Here is a 27,709-nt window from a genome sequence, read left to right on the forward strand (position 1 = left end):
CTTTGGGAATGAGTTGACAGTGATGTTCTCTCTGTGAGCTGGTGGGATTGTATAAATTCAATACAAATCTGCTCCTTTGACAGGGTGAATGTGAGATACAGTGAGATTTTTTTTTTCACTGTGAGGCATGTTGAGTGGAAATAGGCACCTGAAAATAGTGAAAATAGTATGAAATATAACATAATGCAAATATAAAACAAAAGAGAAAAGATTTATAGCACAACTAGTGGACATGAGAATAATCATCTGATCAACTCGTATGACTGTGTGTGCGCAACCTTGTTAATAATGGACCCCCTCCTTTCTCTCTTTCCCTCTCCTCTCCTCCTCCCTCCCCTCTTTCTTCTCTCTCCTTCATACAACGGAGGCTGTGAACTGCAGCAGCAGAAAGCTGTGCAGATCCTGGTGTGTGCTGATCTCCGGTGGGGACCGCATAATCCACTCGGACCTTCAGTAGAGCAGATCTCATCTGCCTACACATATAGATATTGATTTACTCACCACAGGTAAGGTCTTTTTACACAAGTTTCACTCTGGTGCTTTCTATGCCTCTAATGAGCTCACTGGAGAGGCAAGCTGGGCTTCCACCAGCCATCAGGTTATGGCGGGGGTGCTCATTGTAATTCGCTTTTTTATAATTTGGTTTTTTTTGTAATGATGGCATGTCTTACAATCAATTCCCATCAGTAAAAGAGGCTACTCTAACACAGCAGACATTTATATGAGAGCTGTCCATTCATTTTTACACACATGGTCTATTAGTTGTTTCTTGGCAGTGTCCATATGGACATGTGTGGAAATTTTGAAAGCCAGTGATAAGACCTGGTTGTAAAGGCTGAAAGAAGAGGAATAAAAGATGTTATTGGAAACTGAGCTAGTTTGTCTGGCTGGAAATTACATAGATTGACGTACTTTTTCAAGAGAGGATTGTGCATCTCTATGTAAGTTTATGTGAGTTGGATGTATGTTTCATCATATGATATGGTTTCACTGTTCTTTTCTGCTCTTGCGCTCGTCTGCCAGGTGAAAATTTATCTTACATCATTTGAATTCATCATGAGAATCATCCATCGAAAAATGAATTTAATTAAAAATGTATGAATGTAGGACTACTTGCTATTTGAACTCACACCTTAAGGTTGCCTTTCCTGTCTTGCACTCTTTGCGTTTTTACACACATGAGAGTTTTTGTGTCATCTCTGTAGTAGCTATGACATCGCTGCCCTCCATACCATTCATCAGTTTAATCCCGTTCAAAATTACAGCAATTTAACTCTTCTTTGCTTATTGGGAAACTGACACAGCTCATAAAACATGACTCAAGACCTTTCACAAATGTATACCATAATGTTTCATTCAACATATAACACAAACCATAAAGTAGCTTTTATTTGAATAAAATATAAACATTCAGAATAAAGGTAAAGCAGTTCTAATACAGTAGAGTTGATATACTCACAGCCTAATGTCCAAGACGGGAACGGTTCGCCCATGTAGGCATGAGGAGGTAAAAAAATTAGATATTTGAATGTAGTTTGGCATATATTTGTCTCCAAAGAGGATGTCTGAGAGTCAGAGTCAGAGAGAAAGAGAAAGAGAGAGAGAGAGAGAGAGAGAGAGAGAGAGAGAGAGAGAGAGAGTCTGATAGTAAGGGAGAATAAGACAGTTCTTTCTCTTCTGTTTTTGTAAAAAACTGAAAATAAGAATGAAGTGTGCTCCTCAAAGGGGTCTTTTGATACTGCTGATGTGGTGCATTTCATAGGCTACATACAAAAGTATTTCCTGTCACTATATAGGACCTTTTAGCCGTGTGTCCAAATCTGTAGCCCTCAAGATGCAAGAGAACAGTCTATCCAGCCTTCCAAGTGTGCTGTTTGTTTAAAGAGGCTGTGGTTCATTTGGATTTAAGGACTATTAGGACAATTTGTGCCTATGGTTCCACCTGGAGGTCCCTTGACCACACTTTGAGAACCACTGCAATAAGTGAATAAGTGATTGTCTGTTGCTCGAAAGATGTATGGCAAATGTTTGACAACTGACAAGGCGCCATGCATCACCAGGGGTGTGTTGTTGGTGCATTTTAAGTGTCCATGCATGTGCAGTGTGTGTGTGTGAGTGTGTATGCAGCAGTATTAGTAACACCCTCAGATCTTCGGTAAAGTTTAAATGGAAACACACAAGCAAATGTGATTTAAATTTTGGTATCTGTTTGTGGTGTACCTTGTCATTCCTTCAAAATCTCCATGGAGGATCATTGATATGTGTGTGGTGACACAGAAGACATAAATCCTCCCTTGTTTTTCTATAATAATTACAATTTTTATATCAATTATGGACTGACACACACTAAGTTATGGCTACACCTCTCAATGCCCAGCTGACATTCAACTCTTTGCTTTTGTCTCCATTGATTCATCCAAAGCTGTGAGTCACCTGGGGACGTCATCCCCCTGAGAGATGACTATCACCAATCAAAACGAGACAGATTTAAGCAGCACCAGCAACAGTGGCGGGCTTCCCCAATGGAGCCGGAGGGAGATCTGCCTCCTCTCAGCTCTGGTCTTCTCAGCGGGCCTGTGCGTCATCTTATGCGGCATGCTGGCACTTGAATACATTTCCCTGGACACCCAGCAGGACCCACTGTGCAGCCAGGACTGCCAACACAAACGCTCCCTGCTGCGGGCGTCACACTTCATTAAGGACAATATTGACCCAACCATCCCGCCCTGCCAGGACTTCTACTCCTTCGCCTGTGGTGGCTGGCTGCGCCGCAATGGCATCCCAGAGGACAAGCTCAGCTATGGCATCATCACTGCCATAGGGGAGCACAATGAGGAGAAACTACATCGCCTCCTGCTGGAGCCGATACAGAGGCCCAACTCAGCAGAGCACAAGGTCAAGAAGTTCTACCGATCGTGCGTCAATATCCAAGAGATCGACAAGCTGGGCTCTGACCCCATGAGGGAGGTGATAGAGAGCTGTGGGTGGTGGGACCTGGCTCCTCCCAGTGCTGCTGGGAGGGGTGAGGTCACTCCACAGAGGCCGCCGGACTTCAACGACATGCTGTACAGGACCCAGGGGGTGTACAACGCTGCCGTGTTCTTCTCCCTCTCTATCAATGTGGACGACAAAAACTCCTCCAGGAACACCATCAGGGTGAGAGTGTGAGAACATGACGTGTGTTTATAAAGCCATGAGTGTATTGTATATCACTAGTTCATGATATTATGGCAACATTCAATATATTATTTTCATGATTTTGTTGTATGTTTCATTCTCTGATAGATTTTACATTCATAGACAACCATGGTGTAGCATTGATCAACCATACACAAGTTATGTGATCAATTAATCAATCAAAACACAGCAAATCCACCTTATCAGAGCTGGATGGCTTTGCCAAATCAACAAAAACTGAATTATTTATCATTGGTTCTATGTGAAGCATGTGTCAGTGAAATGAGTGACTTTAGACAATTGAGTATTTTAGAAAGGATTTGGAGGTTTAAGTAGCGGAGCAGTCTTTCGTGCGTCTCTTCAGCAAGCCACCATAACCATTTGCAGCATTTTTGTCATTTCATTCTTCTTTTTTTCTGACAGTAATGGGCTTCCATACATTGACAGTGGGAGACAACAGTTTTGAACCGTTGAGACTCTCCACCGGGAGTTAGTGTGTGTGTGTTTTCCTAGAAATGTTGTTGGGTGGATTTTCAGTTACAGAGCTGTCACAGACTCATGACATTCTTTTAGGACCAGTGTGTAAGATTTACAAGGATCTATTGGCAGAAATAGAATAAAATATTCACAAGTATGTTTTAATTAGTGTATAATCACCTGAAATTAAGAACTGTTGTGTTTTTGTTACCTTAGAATGAGCCCTTTATATCCACAGAGGGAGAGGGGCCTCTTCCACAGGGGCCTCTTGATTAAATTAAAGGGACTGAACCTTATCCTAATTCAATCATTTTTTTCAACGAGTCATTAGGGTCTCAATTGCTAAATTCGGGACCTTAAATAAGTGTGCTGATGGTCATTTTGGAAATTATTGCTCTGTTAATAAGATTTGAAGACTTATAGTGGCTTTGATGTCTGCTGTCTTGGCATTGATTGACAGCTGTGATGGATAGTTGGCTCACCTGCTGCTCTCCTTGGCTCCAGGACTCGCACTGAGTTGGACTATTGTCACAATATTTCCCTAAGTTTAATGTTACTTAATTATGATATCTGCTGTGTGAGCACACTTTAGCTACAGTAGCCAACGTTAGCTCATGTGCACCACTTGGTGTTCCCAGGTAGCGGGCCGTGTTTCATAAGCTGTGATTCTGGGCTTCAAACCAGCTCCAGTGCAAACCAATGGGTGACATTACACCTCGCTACATCCATCTTTATATACAGTCTATGGTTATGACACCTGAGCCATTTCCCTTTGCTGAAAAAGCCTGTGAGATGTGGTTGAAAGCTCCAGAAAAAGCTACTAAGTGAACCCTGAGTTTAGAATATTTTATCTTAAAAGAAGTTTAATTTTTAGTTTTATAGATCTGACTGACAGACCACTATCATCCAATATCGTCAATTCACTGAACAGCAATGTTAAAGTTGAGTTAACATTAATATCTGAGATTAAATAAAAGATGAACATCAGTCCGACACACAAAATGACTCAAAGTGTGGATATGATTCATTAATTAAATGTATTGACTAATTCATATATTTTGCACATGTTTAATGGCTTGTAATTGTAGGCCTTATTGCTGATTATTACAATATTAACTAACCTTCGAAAGTCTGCATCAAGCACAACATATGTGATCACATCACATTCTGTGTGTGTGTGTGTGTGTGTGTGTCTGTGTGTGTTCATGTGTGCAGATTGATCAGGAGGGGCTCACGCTGCCTGAAAGAAGCCTCTACCTGGGACAGGACGAGGACAGTGTGAAGGTAAACGTGCTTCTTCTTTGACTCCATCCCTGACTTCACCTCACTCCTCTAATTCTTTCCCTCCTTCCCATCATCACCTTTCCCCTCATGTTTTCCTCTTTTTCCTCCCTTCTTCTCTCACTTCCTTTTTGACTGCATCGACTGGTCTTCATCAATCCACCTGTTTTCCTCTGTCACCCGCTGCTGTGCTTTCGTTATCCTGTCCACCTTGCCACACGTCACCCTGTCACCTGCCATTACTGATGATGTTGCGGCTTCTCCTGTCTGTTAGTGTTGATGTCATTGTGCCTCTCAGATCTTGGCGGCATACAAGGCTGTGATGGAGCGCTTGCTGAGCATGCTGGGAGCTCACAACACCACGCAGAAGTCCGAGGAGATTATACAACTGGAGACCCGTCTGGCCAACGTGAGCTGATTGCGTGTTTATGTGTGCACATGCATGTGTAAGTGTACAGTGTTGAGTAAAATCTCCTCTCTCTAGGTCACTTTGTCAGAATATGATGACCAGAGAAAGGACATGAGCACCATGTATAACCGCATCACCCTCAGGCAGCTACAGCGAATCGCTCCCAGTGTGAGGACTGCACACACACACAAACACACACACAAGCTCATGCAAACGGAGGCCTAAGTGACTCACAAAGGCTTTCTGTCCTGCAGGGGTAGATGGGGAGATTGAGGGACAAAATAAGAAGTAGATAGGAGGGGGAAAAAAGGAGAAACAGAGGAGACATGGGGGGTGTTGGAAATGATTGAGGGAGGGAAGAGGAGAGGGGAAGACACTGGAGGTATTCCTTAATCTCAAAATCATAACTCAGAATGCACAGACATTATCCACACACTGTAAAATCAGCGAAAAGATCATTCATTCATTTCAATAGTTTTTCTTTGAAGCCTGGACAGGTAAAACTGTGTATTTTACAATTTAAAAAATAAAATAAACATAATTGTGCATAATAGAAATATCTTGTTTGTTGTTTTTTAGAAGATAAACTGCATGACTCTTTTAAAATCTAATCTTTGTCTCACCACAGTTGTATTGGAAACACTTGCTGGACAGAATCTTCCACAATAACTTCTCAGAAGATGACGAGATTGTGATCTCCACCGACTACATACAGAAAGTCTCTGACATCATCAAGACCACTTCAAAGAGGTAAAGAACAAGAGAAAGGGCAGAGGGGTGGGGGTGTGGTGAGGAGAGGAGAGAGAAAGATGAAGGCGCAGAGGTGTATGGAAAATTGAGTCAGTACTTCTTGAGAGTGAGTGAGCACTTTTGTTTGAAGTTGCTCTGTGTGTGTGTGTGTGTGTGTGTGTGTGTGTGTGTGTGTGTGTGTGTGTGTGTGTGTGTGTGCGTGTGTGTTTGTGTATTGCCTCTGGTTTAGGGCTGTCAGTGTAGTTGGGGCTACAATGCAGTGTCATGAGGTTTTTGTGTGCTGCTGTGGATGTATTTGTGTTCACATTTGAGTGTGTTTATTGAATGTGAGTCACTGTTGGGTGAACTTCCAGTTCTACTGCAGCTGATTATTATCCATCTACACCCATACCTTCTTACCACCTGCAGACTCAGACAGATGCACATGGATGTAAACACACACACACACACTTTCTTTTCCCCTCTTCCTCTTGACAGACTCCAGGGGAGGCTGTAGAGGGCTGCTACATGTCAGGATGTGTGTTACAGCCACTGACAGCTAGGCAATAGTCACTGTGCTCTACACAAATACACAACACTCAGCCCTCATGCATGGCTCACTGCTAGGTGGATTACTTGCTTGTCATTTATGTCTGAGACTTGGATGTCTGTCTGTATACAGTAGCAGCATAACCTATTCAGACTTTCTGGTAATTTCATGACTCACTAGTTCATGATATTATGGCAACATTCAATATATTATTTTCATGATTTTGTTGTATGCTTCATTCTCTGATAGATTTTACATTCACAGACAACCATGGTGTAGCATTGATCAACCATACACAAGTTATGTGATCAATTAATCAATCAAAACACAGCAAATCCACCTTATCAGAGCTGGATGGCATTGCCAAATCAACAAAAACTGAATTATTTATCATTGGTTCTATGTGAAGCATGTGTTAGTGAAATGAGTGACTTTAGACAATTGAGTATTTTAGAAAGGATTTGGAGGTTTAAGTAGCAGAGCAGTCTTGCGTGCGTCTCTTCAGCAAGCCACCATAACCAGAAGTTCATTTGCAGCATTTTTGTCATTTCATTCTTCTTTTTTTCTGATAGTAATGGGCTTCCATACATTGACAATGGGAGACAACAGTTTTGAACTGTTGAGACTCTCCACCAGACTCTCCCTGACTCTGTAACTTTCTGATTCACTTTCTGTCTTTCTCTTTCATTCTCTCCTCATCAAACTCTTTTCTCCTCAGTCCCCTGCTCCCCAGCTCTCTCCATCTGTCTCCCCCTCCTACTCCCCCAACCTCACTTCAAGTCTAAGCGAGAAGATGCAGCTTGACTCTTTAACTGCTGGGCCCTCTTGATTCCTCACTATTCGCTCTCCATCACTGTTTCCCTCTTGTTTTCTTTCTAACTTTTCTGACTCTGAAGGAACTCAGATGGCAGATGGAAAAACTGAAAGTTTGGGCCAGATAGAACAAGATTCCAGTTAGATGCAGTGGATGTCACTTAACACAGAGAGCACAAGAGGAAATTAGCTGCAGTCTAACATGAAGGTTTCTGTATCATACTAGGATGGGTTCACTAAGCTTTGTACTATAGCAGACACCTTTTCTTGTACTTTATTTATTTAAAGCCCCCTAAGTCTTTTTTTCGACAAAGCCCATATGAGTTACAGCTTGTTGAATTGAAACCAAATATATGTTAAGGCAATTAACCAATTCCTTTCATATCCTCCATCCTAGGGTTGTACATAACTACATGCTGTGGCGCATTGTGGCAGCCCTCAGTCAACATCTGTCCACCACCTTCCGCAGCACCATCCACGAGTTTTCTCAGGAGATTGATGGCACTGAACAGCAGCTGGAGCTGGGCAGGTTCTGCCTCACCCAGACCAACGAACACTTTGGCATGGCCCTTGGAGCCCTGTTTGTTCAGCAGCACTTCTCCTCACAGAGCAAGGCTAAGGTATGGATGGAGGTGGACAGTGGAATAATGGGTGGATGGATAGATTTTACCCATATTCATTGACTGCACTAGACCAAGTAGCCAAATTCCACCCAACTGTCCAGGAAATTTGAAGTGAACTTTTAAAATTTCAAAGATTAAAATGTGAGTTGCACATATAGTTCTCTGCAGGACCAAGGTTTTGACCCACCTTATCCCCCAAAATCCCAACTGGCACTGCCGAATCTGATACCTAAAGCCAACAAGTGGCTTTATTTTTGCCAGCTAATGCAATACATTGGCTACTCTCTCTTTCCCTTTTCTGGGCATTGCATATCTACATGCAGCACATGACTCACTTAGATATTAGCACAGTCGGAGAGAACGAGAGAAATTGCTCAAAAAATTACATTTGAAAATAACTCAAACTTTACAAATGATCCAAACCTGACCAGAGGCCAAATATCTTGTTGGGATCCATTGGATTTTGGTCAGGAAGCTCAACTTTGTTGCATGTGAGTCCACTTGCACCGATGCAAATAACATGAAACTACAATTCTTAAAACATAACTACAAATTATGGTTGGCAAGTTAGCCAAAAATAAATACATTTGATCATATTCTAAGGCTAGAAACAAATCTAAAATAACATCATCAACACTGATGTTTATTAATACACTATAAGTGCTTCAGTTATATGATTCAAACAGTGCTCTCTATTGGTTAGTGAAAACATTTAACAATATTTTACATCTAACGTTTTGATCATAATACACAATTTGGGAGCCATACTGACCAAACGTCAGACTTAACACATACAACAACAACTCATACAACATTTTAGAGACTGTTGAGGACAGAGCCAATTTTGAGCAGCAGTTTTGCAGTGAGAGTGTAATTGCTTGATCTGTCATTACTTATTTAATGAAAATGTTTCCATCACCACATAAATTTAGAAAATATGCAGTAACGAGCAATTTATCTGCAATTTCAATTGACTTCAATAAAAAAATAGTTGGACAGGATTCTTGGTGATGATAAAACCACAAAGCCTTCAATGACAGCATGAGGAAAATCCACAAAACTAACCTTGGCCTTCAATTGAATTTTTTTAGGACTTAAGCCTATTACTGAAAACATTTAACAACTTTTCTTATTATCTGAGACATTTACAGCCTTGGGAAACACATTTATAAAGTTCATAACTTTCCCACACTTTCGATGACTCAGGCAACACTGGAAATGTTTTCTGATATTGTTTCTACATCTTTCTATTCTACTTGATAATTTTCTTTGGCTCCTTAGGGGCAGGGGCCAGGGTCCAGCTGTGTTTTTTGACACAGCCAGATGATTTTGGTTGATTCCTGAAGTGGAATCTGGAAATGCCATCCATGCCAATCATAACTTGTTTCTAGCTCTTATCTACTCCACTTTTTTATTTATATTTTGTTCTCTGTCTAGGTCAATCACTACTAAACCCTCACCTCTACCGTTCCAACGCCTTTGGTCCCTTTCTCTTTCACCTTAATCTTCCTCCATATGTATTCTTATCTCAGTCTCATGTCCACACTAGGACATGGGGAAATGATTCACAATGGGATTTCTAACCTCTGTGACCCCATACTCTTTGTTTAAGCCCTTCATCATCTCCCCTTCTTCTTCTTATACCCTTACTGTCAACCCTATGAGCTTCATCTTACAATGAGCCACGTTTTCCTCTTCTCTTGCAAACTTCTAAATCTCCCTTGCTGCCAAAGCCCAGGACTATATAGCATGCAAGTCTGACACAAGTTCTAGGTGCTAATTACTTTTTATGTACTGTACCTTAATTGAAATTTAAGTTCCCAAACTCCTAATGTTCCATTTAAGATTCCAATAAGATACAAAGTGTAAATTTTAATTAGGCTTCAAGCTAGTGGAGCATTTCTGATTGATAAAATCATAGACAAAAGGGATTTTTAGGATGAAGCCTAGAGTATGGCAGGTTTTTCCCAGGTGAAGTGGGTGCCAATCCTATAAGCATCTTAAAGTCATTCAAACCATCAAAAACTTCTCATGTGGGGGACTGAAAACTTCAAGCTGGGTTATTGCATTTTTGGATTTGTCCGTGTCCACACCAGTCATTTCACACTGTTGGTAAACATCAGTCTGTACTATGTTGGCATGCTCACACAGGTTGGAGACCTCATTATCAATAAAAAAGGTACTGGACTCCAAGCCAGTGGCAATGTGTGTAGCCTTGACTGACTCGCTGATGCTGCTTACCTCAGTGTGAACAGGAATTAATGAGTCTCAGGAGCTGAAGCTGAGAGTCAAGAGACAGAGAGGGAAAGACCAGCTTTCTTGTTATCCTGAAGCACCAACAAAGACAGACATAACATGTCTTGGTGTCTTTAAGGAATAGAAATTGTGTTTACGATAGTGTGAAAAAGCACTAGTAGAATTCTTTAAAAGTAACTAGAAGTTTGGACAGCAGATGTTCCACAATCCTATTGAAACCCTAATGCTGGTATCAGGCAATTCTGCAAAACCTCATATTACATTCAATGACGATTTTAAATGTCCAATGCTAAAAAATTTTTAAAGTTATTTCTTTCTACTTCTTTCTACAGTTACATACATCTGTGCATGGCAAGTACATACCCATACCTTGTATGGGTTGTTGCCAGTGGCAAGCAAGTAAACTATGGCTAAGTTATTGCAGCAAAGGAGGGTTCCTACACCCCAGACTAGGGGAGTGCCCGAATACGTTATTCAGCAAAGCGCAAATAGTGGGTTTTTTACGAAGATTGTTTCATACAAATATTTTTTAAATTATTTGATTTTGAGAGGAAAAAAAAAACATGTCAAATACCAGAGCACAGGTCGATTACATCACTATATCAGTCTCTGTCCTTTGCTCCACTGTTACATCTATCAGCCGGTCTGAATGAGGGGAGTCACATCCACCTGCTACATGACACATATTTCCTTATTTGGACATCACTCCCGAGTTGGGGGTGTTCCCCAGAGATAAAGCTGAGCTACTGACACATATGAAGTGCTCCAAAGGGACTCTCCATAACCTGTTGTTCCCCTTCCCCTTTCCACAAAGTTAAGTTGTAAAAAATAGGCAATAAATGAAAACTGCAAAGCAATAATTGCCTTTGAAGTTCTTCCCTACATGTTACACGGTGTGCTGTCTCTGTGTTATGGGTGTATACATAGGTAGAGGTCTGTCTGCAATGAGGCGATGAGATAAGTTTTAGCTCAGTAGTCAGCGCAGTCATCTATGATCTATCTTCGAGATCCGGTGTGGGGACCTCCTTCGTAAGGTAGTTTATTCATGAACACTTATTGTAACACTTTAATTTTTTAAAATTAAAAGCATAATAAAAACAAAAACAGGATTTTTAAGCATTTTCCACTTTTATTTAAATACAAATACAAATACAAATAATTTTGCTGCTTCAACAAATATAGATACAAATACCGGGCCCTCTGCACTAATATCTATGTCTTCCTACTTTATGGAATTAAATTGCTCAAGTATTTCTTTAATAACTGACATGTACAGCCAACTAGCTATCACTAAAGTGCTGTTAGCAGAGGATGGTTTCGATCCATCGACCTCTGGGTTATGGGCCCAGCACGCTTCCGCTGCGCCACTCTGCTGTCAATCACCCCAGATGGGACTCGAACCCACAATCCCTGGCTTAGGAGGCCAGTGCCTTATCCATTGGGCCACTGGGGCTTCCGTGAGTTTGCCTGTAGATAGACAATGTAGAGAGGGACATAAATAGGGAACAATTGTGTCACAACAAGGCAGTGCAAACATGACGAACACAAGACGGACAAGAGCAGTGATTTAGTGAAGCAACAATGCTGTAGTCAGCGTATATGGTCTCCAAGTACAGTTTGTGTGGAACCTTGCTGCCATGGGTACATTATGACATTTTAGTCATGCTGACATGTAGCACATAGTTTAACATTTATGGGAACTGCATGATCCAATGTTTTTTGAGGTTGATCCATGAGGACTGAAACTCAGGATATCTATGTCCTCCTACTTTATGGAAACTAAATTGGTGGAGTACTTCTTAAATAACTGACATGCCAAATAGCTGCCACTAAAGCACTGTTAGCAGAGGATGGTTTCGATCCATCGACCTCTGGGTTATGGGCCCAGCACGCTTCCGCTGCGCCACTCTGCTGTCAGTCACCCCGGATGGGACTCAAAACCACAATCCCTGGCTTAGGAGGCCAGTGCCTTATTCATTAGGCCACTGGGGCTTCCCTTCCTAGAGGCTGACCTGTGTGATTGGCTACACAGCAACAATGTGGAAAGCAAAAACATTGGTTTTAAATAACACAGCAATGGCCAGTGAGGTCATCATAGCCATAACAGAGAGACAACATTAAAGTCTGATAAATCTCTGCACTAATATCTATGTCTTCCTGCTTTTTGGAATTAAGTTGCTCAAGTACTTCTTTAATAACTGACATCTACAGCCAACTAGCTGCCACTAAAGTGCTGTTAGCAGAGGATGGTTTCGATCCATCGACCTCTGGGTTATGGGCCCAGCACGCTTCCGCTGCGCCACTCTGCTGTTAGTCACCCTACATGGAACTCTAACCCACAATCCATGGCTCAGGGGGCCAGTGCCTTATCCATTAGGCCACTGGGGCTTAAGTGACTTAGGTGTAGATAGGCAATGTAGAGAGGGACATAAATAGGGAGCAAACATTTCACAATAAAGCACTGAAAACATGAGGAACAAAAGACAAAAGCAGTGATTTAGGGAAGCAACAATGCTGTAGTTGGTGCATATGGTCTCCAAGTAGAGTTTGTGTGGACACTTGCTGCCATGGGTACATTATGACATTTTAGACATGCTGACCCTTCAGCTATGCAGAGGTACAGCACATAGTTTAACATTTATGGGAATTGCAACATCCAATGTTTTTGGACGTTGGCCCATGAAGACTGAAACTCAGGATATCTATTAGGGGTGTGCCTGAATACAAATACGTTCTTTGGCAAAGCCCAAATAATGGGTTTTTTATGAATATTTGTTTCACACAAATGTTTTAAAAATTATTTGTTTTCAGGAAGAAAAAAAAACATATCAAATACCAGAGCACAGGTCGGTTACATCGCTATCTCTGTCTCTGTCCTCTGCTCCACTGTTACATCTATCAGCAGGTCTCAATGGGGGGACCACCTGCTACATGACGCACATTTCCTTATTTGGACATCACTCTTGGAGTTGGGGGTGTTACCCAGAGATAAAGCTGAGCAACAGACACACGCAAAGTGCTCCCAAGGGACTCTCCATAACCTGTTGTTCCCCTTCTCCTTTCCACAAAGTTAGGTTGTAAAAAATAGGCAATAAATGAAAAGTGCAAAGCAATAATCGCCTTTGAAGTTCTTCCCTACACATTACATGGTGTACTGTCTCTGTGTTATGGGTGTATAAATAGGTAGAAGTCTGTCTACAATGAGGCGACGAGTAAAGTTTTGGCTCAATAGTCAGCGCAGTCGTCTATGATCTGAGAGACTCCATTTCGAGACCCAGTATGGGGACCTCCTTCATAAGGCAGTTAAGTCATGAACACTAATTGTAACACTTTAACTTTCTAAAACTAGAAGTGTAATAAAACCAAAAACAGGATTTTTAAGCCTCTTTCCACTTTTATTCGAATACAAATACAAATACAAATAATTTTGCTGCTTCAACAAATATAGATACAAATACAAATACTGGGCCCTCTGCACATCCCTACCCCAGACCACAGACGACTGTGCTAACCACTCAGCAAAAGGGTCAACCCACTAGCCAAGGGCTAGTGTGTCCGCCAACTGACTAAGTATTGATAATACACTTAGTGTTTTACAAATTAGAGTTTTTTTATTTGATGAACGTGGTTGCTGATGTGCAAAAATGAACTAAATGGGTTTTATTTCTATTTTTTAAAAATGCAAAACAACGATGGGACAGTGGGCAAGTAATGTAATCATAGTATGCCCAAATACCGTGTAATACTGGTAACACTGACTACCACTGCAAGCCTACACCCAACACCTGCAAACAAACTCTGATGTGTAATACCAGTGGAGTTCCCCTTTAACTGGTAGAGATGGCTAGAAAGATCTCCAAATTCTCCTTTATGGGATCTGCTGGTATTTGAAAACAAGCCAAGAAGGAAAAAAGACCAATTGGCTCAGTAGTAATCAGATATTGGACATGGGAATTTGCATTTCAGACAATGGACGGATCAAAACTGCAGCAAAGGTGGCAGAAAAAACATCACTGTAGACAATCTAATGCAACACAAATTCAAATTATCAGTTAGTTCTAGTAACATAAGCAAACTTGCTCAACAGGGTGTAAACATGACCTTACACTCTTTGATTATACCTTTAATTATTTGGATTTGGGGGATTCCAAGTCAAGTCAAGTCAATTTTATTTGTATAGCGCCAAATCACAACAGAAGTTATCTCAGGGCACTTTTCACCTTGAGCAGGTCTAGACCGTACTCTTTAATTTACAAAGACCCAACATTCCCCCATGAGTAAGCACTTGGCGACAGCGGCAAGAAAAAACTCCCAGGAAAGAAACCTCAAGCAAAACTGGGATCCAGGTGGGCGGCCACCTGCCTTGACTGGTTAGGTTGAGAGAGAAAGAGGGAGGGGGAGAGGGGAGAGAACAGAGAAGCACAGCAACAACAATAATAACAATAATAATAATAATAGAAATATGACCAATAATAATAGCAGTAGCAGTTGGCAAAAATGACTAATATTAATAGCAGCAGCAGTGGGCTTCACGCTGCAGCCAAGGGTCTCCTACGAGACGAGAAAGCACAAAACTCCAGGGAAGATGCCAAGTTAGTAACATGCATTGATGGTACATGAATGCATACAGATGGAGAGGGGGAGGAGGAGAGAGGACTCAGTGCGTCATGGGAAGTCCCCCAGCAGTCTAGGCCTATAGCAGCATAACTAGGGGCTGGTCCAAGGCCAGCCTGGACCAGTCCTAACTATAAGCTTTATCAAAAAGGAAAGCTTTAAGCCTACTCTTAAATGTAGAGAGGGTGTCTGCCTCCCTGACTGAAACTGGAAGATGGTTCTACAGGAGAGGGGCCCAATAGTTGGAGGCTCTGCTCCCCATTCCATAAATTAAAGCCTCTGAAAATGTGGCTTCAAATATTCAGTTATTCACCATAACTTTAAATATTTATGACTACATAAGCAATAATCCAAGTTCAAAAATCAGTCATTTATTGAGTTAAAAAATAAAAAAATAAATTTAAATAAATAAAAAACAACCAATTTACTGTCATCAGATCTGATTTGCACACGGAAGTATGTGACATCACATTTTTTTTCAACTGAGCCCCGCCTACTTCAAATTTGTGAGAAGGGCACCTAGAAAAAAAGAAATACAAAAATGTGAAATTAGGAAAACTGTTCCAACTTTAGCTGAAAATAGTGTGTTTATTGTTCATAGTAAGAAGCAGATTGAGAAAATATGTTTCCAGGGGCTTGCAAACTTCTTCCAATGATGTGATCCCCCTCCAGGTACAGAAGCTGGTGGAGGACATAAAGGACTCTCTGTACCTCCGGCTGCATGAGCTGGACTGGATGGATAAGGCCACCAAGAAGGCTGCCAGAGAAAAGGTTCGGAGAACAAACTCTGCTTCTCTATCACGAACATGAATTGAGGAAGAAGTAGTGAGGATCGCCTAATCCAGATCTCTCTTTGGTGCTGATTTAGGGTCTGCACTGCAAGATATCCCTTCTAATACTTTTACAATCTGAAGTTATAATCCTTTTAGAGGGCCATGTCGAACATAAAGAGCTTCCCTTTAATCCTATTACATTGGGTTTGCTTAATTGGTTGATGCATTTGTGTGTGCTTGGATGGTTGTGTGCCTTGGTCCAGAAACAAGTGTGTATTGAGGGTTATTAGTTACTGCAAGTGGATGTAGACTGGTGTTGGGTAGATTTACTTGTTTCTCTCTCTCTTTCCCTCCATCATCCTCTTCTCCTCTTCTCTCCCAGCTGAAGCACATGATGGTGATGACGGGATACCCTGACTTCCTTCTCAAACCTGAGCTCATAGATCAAGAATATGGTGTGAGTCATGAGCCTCCTATTTCAGTCTACGTTCTTGGGTCTTCCTCACCACACATGAGCACCCACACATCATACACACAAATACTATTTCCCAGCATCCCCCTCTCTCTACCTGTGTCTCGTACACTGAACTTGTACATCTGTAGACAACTGTTGGTTAGCATCAGTGATGGAAAAAACTAAGAATCTAAATAAATGACAGAAAAGGGCTTTCCAAACAGGTCAGTGAAAATACAGAGAAAAAATAGGTAGGTAGTCATCAAATGCATAAAAGTGAGAATATGCTAAATATGTGCACAAATACAGGCTTTTAAGGGCACAGAGAACACAAAAAAGGCTTGGATTGGCCTTGATGCTGCTTGAGGAAGAGTGTCAAACTTGGAACGTGTTGCAATCCAGAGTAGCTGCCCTTACGAGCCTTTTTTGTGTTCTTCATTCGTGGAGCAATGTTTGTTTGTTCTTGTGCACGCATGCTGCACACAGGTAACACAAAGCACATTTCTGATGTGCTACTTATCTACAGATGGCAGAAACATGCCAAGAATTCCAGCAATGTACCAGCAATGAGGAAGACTGCTAGTACATGAACATGGATGTAAACAACACAGGTTTCAAAACGCTCCAAGAAATCAGTTCTGCAATCACCTAACAAATGTGTGGAATGAATTTTTGAATATTTTGAAACCTATATTGTTTACCGTACATCCATGTTTGCTAGCTAGCAATTGGGTCATCGGCACTGTTTCTTGGTGCATTATCATCAATCAGTGGAATAGTATGAAACCATGGGGCTAAATGTGTGTCATGTTGCCCATATGCTTGTGCATGTGCATTTACATCCTTATAAATCTTTGCTCCATATCACTACTAGTAGTCAAAAAGGCACCTTTAAAGTAGAGGATCAATATAATTCTTGAATGTGTGTCTATTGCGTTTATAGAGATCACAAAACTCTTGACTGGACATGAGCCTTAGTACACAGGACCGCTGATGACATTGTATCATAGGTGACTCTGCTTCATAGTTGCTACAGTACAGATGCATTGAATTTGATGTGGAAAAAAACCTGCCAGCTTTTGAGGCATTTATTTTACCTTAAATAGTAGTTGTTGAGAACATTTTGGAAAATGTAATGTCTAGGAATTAGATGAGAAAATCAATACCACTCTCATGTCTGTACAGTAAATATGAAACTACCATCAGTCGCCAGTTAGCTTAGCTTAGCACAAAGGCTGGAAACAGGGGGGAACAGCTTGACTGGCTCTGTTCAAAGGTAACAAAATTCTCATACCAGCAATCTTACTCTGAACTTTACTCATAAGCAAGATATTTCTTCATCTGTATTATTGGCTCTACTCATTACATTACCAAGCACACAGACTCAAGGGTGGGAGGATGTTGCAGAAACTACCACAATTTTGAAATAGTAGTCCGTCCAGATGTGTATTTTTGTCACAAACAGACAGAGGCGCATCTGGCCTTGTGAGACTTAACAAGTAAAAAAGATCCAAAAAAGCAAGATGATGTGTTTACTGTCAGTTTAAAAGATAGAGATATTGCATTAAATCCCTTTTGGCAAGAGAACAAAACCAATTCTCAATCTGTGTACAATAAACTACTGCAAGTCCATTTTCATATTATATGTTTGAATCATAAATAAGTTGTGTCCCAATTGCCACAGATTATCACTATTTATAAAGTAACAACTTATTAGTAGCTGACTTGGTGGCTCTGTTGGGCCCACCACACCTACATAACACACTTCCACAAACACCCAACCAATGCATACCCTAAAGGTGCACATAAACTTACTTCATATCTGTGGTTTTGCAGTTTGATGTGGATGAGAAGGCCTACTTCAAGAACATCCTCAACAGCATCAAGTTCAAAATCAAGCTCTCAGTCAAGACAATCCATGAAGAAGTGGACAAGTCAGCGTGAGTTTCATATCTCCTCACATTACACAAGCTACAGTAGCTAGCCAACTTGGCTCACTGACACACAGTGCAAAGCAATTAAAGGTTAATATATTTGAAATCTATCCAAGCTCATCCAGCTGAGGCTCACACTTTACACCACTGTGAGTGTGTGTCTGTAATATGTTTGACATACCTAACATGTCCCAAAATCGACATACACAGCTAGAGAAAATCCATTTGATTTACTTATCTATAGCAGCCAGACATGCAGTTCATTTTTTATAAACTACAGCCCGCCACGCCTGGATTGAGTGCCTCTCTGCTATGACAACACATTACAATCACATTAGTATTCCAAGGTGCTCAAATCAACTGGATCATTAGCCCACACTCAACGCTCTGAAGAGTTAAATCACATACTCCACTTTTATCACCAAAAAGTGAACCTTTCATCACTCAGTCTGTCTTGTCACAAGGATATAAATAAATTAACACTCCTCCTCTCTGTGTTTGTCTTCCCTCAATTTCTTTGCAGCCCATGCAGAGCCATCAGTCTTTCACTCCTAGAACAAGGGCTTCTCACACCTTCAGAGTTAGTCATTTGGCAGATTTTGTGCCAATCGATTGGTCTGGCTTTAAGTGGATTAGCATAAAGGAACTGTCTGTGTTTTCATATGCAGAGAGGAATTTTAGCCGTGGGACCACACACACCGAATATTTCTCACCAGGGGATTTAGAAAGTAAGAGAGGAAGAGGTGTTTGGGATTCTGTTCAGGATTGGAGTGTGTTTCGATCCCATCTTTAAAACCCTGTTTGATTGACTCTTGTTTTTCTCCTCAGATGGATTCTCCCTCCCCAGGCCCTAAATGCCTACTACCTTCCTAACAAGAACCAAATGGGTGAGTGTGTGACCATGCATCGCACAAACTGATATCTGTGTTCTCTCAGTCATCTGTCTCACACCTCTCATCTCTCCCATTGCCGATCTGCACCACGATGTGGACCATGTAGTAGTTACACACCCAATTACACCATGTTGCCATCAGTTTTCGACAAGCCAAATGTGACTGCTGCTTAGAGATTTTAAAAAAAGTGTCCACCTACTCATATCATATTCCTTCTCCTCACTCTTTAAAATCAAATTTTTATTATTACATTAAATATTACATTATTCTTAAATTGCATCCATCCAATTGCAATTCCATCTTTTGGTTTCCTTTGTTTCATGTCTACAATCTGACTCTGTTTGAAGATAGTGAGACAAGGACAGAGGCTTAGTCAAAAGCTGCTCTCTCACATATGCAGTCCATTTTTGTCTCTTCGTGGGGAGTTTTATTGATATAGAGTGTCACAATCTGCTCCTCAGTCCCGCTCTGCAGCCACACTCTATCCCCAGCCCATTGCTCTCTGTCTCCAGCCCCTGCTCCTTTCTCCCAGGCCATGTACTTTCCTCCAACTCCCCAGACCTGCCATCCTCAAGCTGTCCACCAGATGCCCTCGGACTTTCCGTCCTTTCCCCATCTAAACCCCTGTTCCCACTTCTCATCAGTCCTGCAGTTACCTGGCTTACTCCATCCACTCCTCACCTGCAACTCATTCCTTTGTCAGCCACTTACCTCATATACAGGCCCAGATCCTTTGTTCCCTTGTCAGATCATTGTTGTTGTCATGTAGCTTTTTGTCAGTGCTTTCAAGCTTCTGTTTTCGGTTACCTGGACCTGTACCATATCTGCACCTGCTTGTCTGCCTGTCTGGACTTTTCCGAATCTCATCCCTGCAACTCTGTGGATTTAATACTACTGCTGTTTGGACAGTTTGGACTTGCTACCCATACCTGTAAGCTTTTGTATCTTCACTTTTGACAATTAACTCACTGAACTGTCCCTGCCTGCCTCTATAATCTGCATTTGGGTACTACCCCTGCTGCCTGTGACATACAGTCTGTTTTTTACTTAGACTTGATTTGCTAACAGTCAAAAAATGTAATTATGTTAAATCCAAACTATCCTACTGTATGTTAATCAACACATATTTAAGTCTGCAACTATAGATTAATTGATTACTCTGTAAAAAATTTAAATGTAGCCCAAAAAAATACAGTAACTTTGCATTACACCCACTTCATTTAAGAAAATTCTTAACTGCTGATGCCTTACATTAGCTTTAGCAGAACTTCAGAATGCATTTTGCACATGCAGGACAAGGATTGTGCAACCAAAAACTGTGTCAATGTACATATGGGTATATGAGTGTTGTTTTAAGACAGACTAAGGTGACATCTTGAAATTTGTTTGTTTGTTTGTTCGACCAACAGTCCAAAACCAAAAGATATTCAATCTATTTTTTGCCACTTCAATGAACTATCTTTCAATTCAAAGATATTATACATAAAATATGCAGCTGATGTCCTTAATAGTTGTTCAGTGCTAAAATATGACTATTTCAATGAAAAACTTCAGATTGGCAGTGACATGTGGCAACAGGAGATGACTGAAATGTCTTCACTTTGAAGTGCTTAGAGATAGTGATGATCTGAGTTAACTACTTGTCATCGTCACAGTGTGTGATGGTGTTGAGGAGGTCAAAGTTTATTCACCAGTTGAAGAACAGCTTTCTTTGGATGAAGCATGATTTTTAGGGGACAGAGAAAATTATTTATATGGACAAATAGTGATTTTTTTTTAATTTAATTTATTTTTGTTGCTGCCCTCTATTGTATGCAATGAGATTTGGGATAATAGTATAGATGCCTTTTACATAAATATCTTGACTCGTGTAGGTTTAAAGTCAGTCAGTGTTTTCCATTTCCTCTGCCTTAACCTTTTCCCTCTGTGCAGACCGCAATAAAAACCTGTTTCTCTCTATAGTTTGTGTGCCTCATGTTGTGTCTTTATCTCTCCCCCAGTCTTTCCAGCTGGCATCCTTCAGCCCACTTTCTACAACCCTGAGTTCCCACAGTAAGTATCCCTCCTCCTGTCCCTGCTGTCCGTAGGGAAGCAACAACATCTCCACGGCCACAAAAGCAAAGGTCATTAAAGGCTACATTAGTCTGGCAAGCCTTTGCTTCCCTTAAGTCCCAACACACCTGATTTAAACCAGTTTAACCACCCATCAAGAGTTCAATTATGGAACAAGGTCCTGCTAATGGAACAGGTATCGTTGAGAAGTCGCCACCCTAAATTTGAGCCCATCAAGTAAATTGACAGTACATGAAAGTAGATAGCTTCCCCATCTGTCTCTGTCTGATCTGTTTATCTCACTTGTTCTCATCTCTGGCTCTAAAATAAGCACACCATGAGAAATTTATGAATTAGTCATAGCAATACCACACAAAACTTTCCCTAACTTTAAATTAGTCATGCATTTAAATCCGGACACAAATTTCAACCTCAGCCGTGCATTTCAGACAGAAGCTCTTTGTATTTGACAGATTCTGGTATTTCAAGGCCAATATTAATATTTTTTGGATTAGCTGCTGATAAGCTGTGTTTTTCTATGGCAGCACACAATATGTTTAAAAAATTATCATCATTTTGCCAAAAAAGGACTGCATATTTCCTCCACTTTTATTCTTGTGCAAATTAACATATCATTATGCCATTGGATAACAAAGTTGTTTAGTGAAATCCAAACCAATTAAATTTTGGATGGCTATGTACTAGACTATGTGACTTTTGAACAACACCGATGCCGCAGGTGGAAGTTACAGGGTTAATGCTGAATGCTAAAACAAAGTCTGCAAAGTAACTCATAATCTAGTGGTCTTAGCAAAACAAGTAAAGCCATAGCAGCAAATCTCCTGAGTGTATTGAGCTGATCAAGGCTTTGTTTCATTGCTTATGCATTAAACTTTTTGTAAAGAAAACATGTGATGTGTTACATCTTCTTTCAAAAGTTCATAGTGTAAGCATTTGGTAGATACCACAATATATAATGTATATTTTTCCTCCTTGTTGCCAGGTCTCTGAACTATGGAGGAATAGGAGCTATCATTGGCCGTGAACTAACACACGGATATGATGACTGGGGTAAGAATGACAACCCCTTCACCCACAATCCAATGCAACAAAGTTTGTTTTTTTACCATTTTAAATTGAACCCCCTTCACTGCTTTGAACTATTCTATTACACAGAGCAAGTGTTTCCTGATGATTTGTGTAAATTCATGACATTTGTAGCATTTCCAGAAATGCAGGAAATTTGTTTTAAATTACATTTTTTTTCTGGGGGAGGACGCCTAGACCTGCAACTGTGCATTAAAGAAAATTATGAGCCACAATCTCTAACTTTAATTTCCAGTCAAAGCGCTGCCCTTTCAAGATACAGCAAAAGCATTTAATGAGGGTGTGAAAAATTACTAGCAGCTTCTTCTTCTGACAGACAGTTAATATCTATTCTACAAATTCAGTTGGCCGAAAAGCAGTTCAGTTGCTTCATATAGTGGATACATCAGCCAAGGTTAACTTTTGCCCCCTAACAGTTTGACTTCTGTGATGTGCTGGGCAGCTTTTTGGACTGTGAAGGAAAGTTGCAGGTTGTGGTGTCTTCATGTTGATGCAGCAGTCACCCTTTTGCCCTTCATCTTAGTGATGCAATGGTTTGTGTCTCTAGGGGGCCAGTACGACCGGCACGGCAGCTTCAAACAGTGGTGGACTGAGAAGTCCTACAGAAAGTTCCAGAAGAAGGCTGAATGTGTCCTCAAGCTCTACGATAATTTCACTGTTAATAACCAGAGAGTGGGTTTGCACACTCATTGCATGAGTCTTTACACCCTGATGATAATACTATGATGATGTCATACTGTATCTTGGCTTGTGCTTGAAGATTACAAACTTATAACAGAAAGCCAAAAGGGGCATGGGATTTGAAAAATATGGGCATTTACTTGGCAAGGAGGTTCTAACAAAAAACACTATTGAGTTGTATTGTGGGAAATGTAGGTCCAGCTTTTTTGGAGTTTGTCCCATGCTGACATCTTAGCCTCTGCTTTTTGACTATTCAGGTCCCCCAGCTACATAGAAGTGCAATACTAAATAAACTTTTGAGGGTTTATTGTCTGTGGTTGTTTTAGCAGCTTTCACCTCATAAGATACTGATTATTTGTAATTTTTGCATTTAAATGGTCAAATTTAAAGGGATAGTTTCAAATTCTGGAAAATACTTGATTTCTTGCCCAGAGTTAGATGAGAAGATCGATACTAGTATCATGTCTGTATGCTATATTTGAAGCTACAGCCAGGGCACAATTAGCTTTGACAGCTTAGCTTAGCATAAACACTGGAAGCAGGGGAAACGGCTATCCTGGTTCTGTCTGGAGTATCTGCTTGTAACGTAGTGGTGACGAAAGAATAGTCAGGCACACAACCTCCTGTAAAACTTTTCAATTTTACACTTTGATTTTGTACAAATTAAACAAAGTAGAAGATGTTAGTTGGCGAGTTAGAGGTGCTGGTAGATGGATTTTGTCACCTGCAGATAGACTCAGGCTACTTTCCTAGTTTCCTCTCTCTTTGTCCAGGTGAATGGTCGTCTGACACTGGAGGAGAACATAGCGGACATGGGAGGACTCAAGCTGTCATACTACGTAAGTGATGCAGATCATTGTTGAAATATTGCGGCTGTGTGACCTCACACAAATGAAGGATTTTAAATAAATAATATCAAAATGCAACCAGTCAGTTTTGACTCTTATTTGCCATAGTTCATGGTAGGTAGTTGTAGGACATACTGTAACATTTCTGTGATTTCTACCAAGAGGAGATCGTGATTTTGACTTGGAAAAGACTTTGGTCATGAGCTGAGGGGTCATAATTTCATTATTCACTCCCTGCACACCTCTCTGTCTCTCTGTCCAGGCGTATCAGAAGTGGGTGAGGGAACATGGTCCAGAGAGGCCCCTACCTGGGCTCAGATACACTCATGAACAGCTGCTCTTCATTGCCTTTGCGCAGGTACTGAAGCATCTCAACACAATCCACACTACAGTCTTTCATAACATTTTTACTGTTAAATAATTTAGCTACTGCTCTGATCATAGGGAGCAGGTAAGAGTTATATATTATCCCAACATTATTATCCCATCTATTAAGCATTGGAGGGATTTAAAAAAATTGTGTTGCATTGTGTTGATGACAGTACAGCGTCTCAAAGCACTAAACCACCCTGCAACTACGACATCTATCATTTAAATCCATCGGCATCTTTGAAATTCATGGCTTAATGTGGCAGTGGCAAAATCTAGAAAGACGTTTTAATACAATCTGCAGTGTTTAGCCCATTTAGCTAAAAGGACGTGCCATGGAAATTGCATATAAGTGGATAGATTCATTTCAGAGTAGAAGAAATACATAAATATATAATATTGAGCAGTGAACCAATTCAACCACATTTTTGTTCACATAAAATGAATATGGTGAACTTGACAAAAATGCTTTTTGAATATCTAAATAGCAACAAATAGCTTTTAGTATGTTGTGCATGTGCAGATTTGACTGATCATGTCCAGTTTTGGACAGATTTGTTTTTGTCTTGGCTGAGTTGTATCCAGGTTGGGTCGTTGATGTGTTAAAGGGACATTCCACAAATTTCACTCATGAAGATCAGTTTACACATCAGTAGGACTACTACTCAGCCTTTGAAAACAGATGTATAGTGTCTTCTGTGGCTCTGATGGGAGCATCGTGAAGTCTGAGAAAATAACCCTGATGATGTTATTAGGGTCCTCTTTGATTCAGGCTTTATATTTTCAACAGAAATCCAACCAACAGAAACATGCAGGAAATCACCAAGCAGGGTTGGTCTAATGAAAGATGCTGTTAAATTGCATTATGGGAAATGTAGGACACCAGGGTTTTGGATCTGCTTCTTAATCTCATTCTATGAACTATGAATCTGAATATGTCAACATCTGCCAACTTTGACCCTGTATTTTATTCAAATCTGTCTCTCACATGTCCCACACCTTTTATGGAAGAGCCATATTAAATTGTTGGAGTGCCCCTTTATTGTTCTATGTTGTCTTTTCAGAACTGGTGTATGAACAGAAGATCTCAGTCGCTCTACTTGCATCTGCTAAATGACAAACATGCACCAGAGCACTACAGGTACAAAATACACACACCAATAAAAAAACACTCACAAACACAGAGAAACTCATCAGTATTTTGCATTTGTGTACATTGCTTTTACATTTTAAGAATAATCTTCACAACACATCCAAAAAAAGACACATAACTACAGTTGGGATTGCACAGGTAATGTTGGGAATGCCCCATTTCCCGTGAAATAAGTTAATGTACATTACACTTGAATTATTACATAACAGCACAAAATATGCACACATACACACGTGTGATGTCTGCATTGCTATTAGATGTTTTCATTTCCTCCCCCTGCAGAGTCATCGGCAGTGTTTCCCAGTTTGATGAGTTTGCCCGTGTTTTCCACTGTCCAAAGAATTCACCAATGAACCCTGTGGACAAATGTTCCATATGGTGACGTCTCCACCTGGTCTGTTGACCTTCAAATGACCTTCAGAAGTCCCCACACCCCACACCCTCCCCTCACACACACACACACACACACACACACACATACACAAACTGTGACAGCCCCTCTGCTTTGCTTGCTGCTGCTATGCTCTAAAGATCTTACAGACTCACCCCACCAATTTGTTATATCGGTTTGTTTTGTGTACTTTGTTTTAAAGGCGCAGTGTGTAGAATTTAGTGGTATCTACTGGAACACACTTGGCAGAAATGGAATATAATATTCATAAGTATGTTTTAATTAGTGTATAATCCCATGAAAACAAGAAGTGTTGTGTTTTTGTTACCTTAGAATGAGCCCTTTATATCTACATAGGGATCGAGTCCTCTTCCATGGAACCCACCATCTTACACCACCATGTTTCTATAGTTTCTATGGATAAAGCAAGAGGGTTTTTCGCGAGTTTTGTGGCCACCGTAGGTTCTCCTACATGCTTGAAGGGGGAGGGGTATTCAGTTGATTGCAATCTACAACCTCACCACTAGATGCCACTTAATCCTACACACTGCAACTTTAAAAAAATGTACTTTAATATATGGAATACCTGTGTGACTTCCCTTTTCTGTCACAGTCTAGAGCCAGGCTGTGACACAGACATAGAGACGCAACCTGTCCCCCATCACACATTCATCAGAGCTAACAAGATGATACAGAGTGCATAAAGCAGCCAGATCCAGGATGGAAGTATATCTTTTCAATTGTCATCAATACAAAGGCTTTAAATTGTGGAAGTTTATACACTGATTGTCCATTGATAACTAAGTCTGTATTTACCATCGAGAATGGGTCACATGACCATCGATCATGTACATACATTATTTGATTACCATATTTCCTCAAATAAAACATGGTAGTCAATTAAAAGCCAGGTCTCCGATAATGGCCGAGGGCGTGGTCGAACAAATAAAACATGGTAGTCAATTAAAAGCCAGGTCTCCGATAATGGCCGAGGGCGTGGACGAACAAATGAAGAATAACTTTGTTGTTCTGGGTGACTCATCTAATGTATTAGATGTCAAAATGCTGCAAGGCATTTTGACATTGACCCAAAAAGAATTGGCCACTATTTTAGGGAATATGGTAACGCAGTAACAAACATTTAACAGAGCAAGCGGAAGTAGATCAGAAAACAAGGGGGCATCATACTAAAATATGAGCAAATATACTTATTAAACAGAGGGAATTAGAAATAAAGGCCTCTCTCTAATATAAGGCTGCTTTCAATAAAGGCCTTGTACCATCTGCAGTTGAGGTAAATAAAGGCCCTGGCCACTATTTGAGGAAATATGGTGGGTTTTTTTCTATGGTTAAATCTATTTTTAAAACATCTATTTTTGTATTTTTGCCAATTTATCACACACATTATGCGTAGGATTCATAACCTATTTTGTTTTTAATTGTTGTTCTCCATTGTTTCTCTTCTTTGTAGCATCAGCTAGAAAAATCTCAGCATATCAGAAGATGTAGATCAAGGACTGGCAACAACAGTGATTTCAGTCCCTGATGTAAACTGGACAAATGCCACCTTTAAAGTGAACTTAAAATCAGTAGCATCGTCGTGCCTGCCAAAATGTTGCTGTCCTTTCAGTTCGGTATTGGAATATGATTTGTGTCGCAATGCTGCACTCTTGTGGCTGCAGAGAGCAATGGTCACTGTTCAGCTGTCATGACTGTTGCATCGTTTGCCTGCATTGTTTACTTGTTACTGTGAGTATTTGTACAGTTTTTAAGATTTGTAAACTTTAAAAAAAAAAAAAAAAAAACAGAAGACATGGTTGATGTGATCCTGATTTTCTCAGGATTTGTAGTCAAATGCAGCGCCAAAAGGTGGATGCGCTCTTTGTGTCTATCTACATTTAACTCCTCAGACTACAGTACAAACACAAAGCAGCTTCTGTATTTATCAAACACTGGACATTGGATTAAAGAACTTAATCTGTTGGATTATCCACATCACTGTGTCTCCCATTGAACTCTGAATGATCTTATACAACCCAGGAATCAAAGTGGAAGGGAGAGCATGCGGTCACATCATACCTTAACAATTAACTCGCCAAATAACAGAAGCCAACACTCTGTACAT

The 27,709-nt window shown here is 40.5% G+C and overlaps 1 protein-coding gene and 1 non-coding gene across 2 annotated transcripts; one reads left to right on the forward strand and one right to left on the reverse strand.

Annotated features, from left to right (window-relative positions):
* Positions 1 to 400: 400 nt before the first annotated feature.
* Positions 401 to 25,861, forward strand: LOC122989707 (endothelin-converting enzyme-like 1). The gene is made up of 18 exons (XM_044362763.1): positions 401 to 506; positions 2,423 to 3,156; positions 4,870 to 4,938; positions 5,234 to 5,344; positions 5,420 to 5,512; positions 5,973 to 6,094; positions 7,834 to 8,056; positions 15,602 to 15,700; positions 16,085 to 16,159; positions 17,993 to 18,096; positions 18,919 to 18,977; positions 20,984 to 21,035; positions 22,039 to 22,106; positions 22,690 to 22,814; positions 23,597 to 23,662; positions 23,934 to 24,029; positions 25,105 to 25,181; positions 25,476 to 25,861. The coding sequence occupies exons 2-18, from the start codon at positions 2,458 to 2,460 to the stop codon at positions 25,573 to 25,575; spliced, it is 2,238 nt and encodes a 745-aa protein (XP_044218698.1). The 5' UTR covers positions 401 to 506; positions 2,423 to 2,457; the 3' UTR covers positions 25,576 to 25,861.
* On the reverse strand, positions 11,696 to 11,768 carry trnar-ccu. The gene has a single exon. It is a non-coding gene; the product is annotated as a tRNA-Arg (tRNA).
* Positions 25,862 to 27,709: the final 1,848 nt, after the last annotated feature.

Source organism: Thunnus albacares, chromosome 9 (genome assembly GCF_914725855.1).
Source record: "Thunnus albacares chromosome 9, fThuAlb1.1, whole genome shotgun sequence".
In the NCBI taxonomy this organism is placed as follows: Eukaryota; Metazoa; Chordata; class Actinopteri; order Scombriformes; family Scombridae; genus Thunnus; species Thunnus albacares.

Excerpts from the sequence above, each read along its gene's own strand:
- LOC122989707 (XM_044362763.1), top strand. The coding sequence starts at position 2,458 with ATGACTATCACCAATCAAAACGAGACAGATTTAAGCAGCACCAGCAAC. Across the intron at positions 4,939-5,233 it reads AGGACGAGGACAGTGTGAAG|ATCTTGGCGGCATACAAGGC; the intron begins GTAAACGTGCTT and ends TGTGCCTCTCAG. Across the intron at positions 6,095-7,833 it reads ATCAAGACCACTTCAAAGAG|GGTTGTACATAACTACATGC; the intron begins GTAAAGAACAAG and ends CCTCCATCCTAG.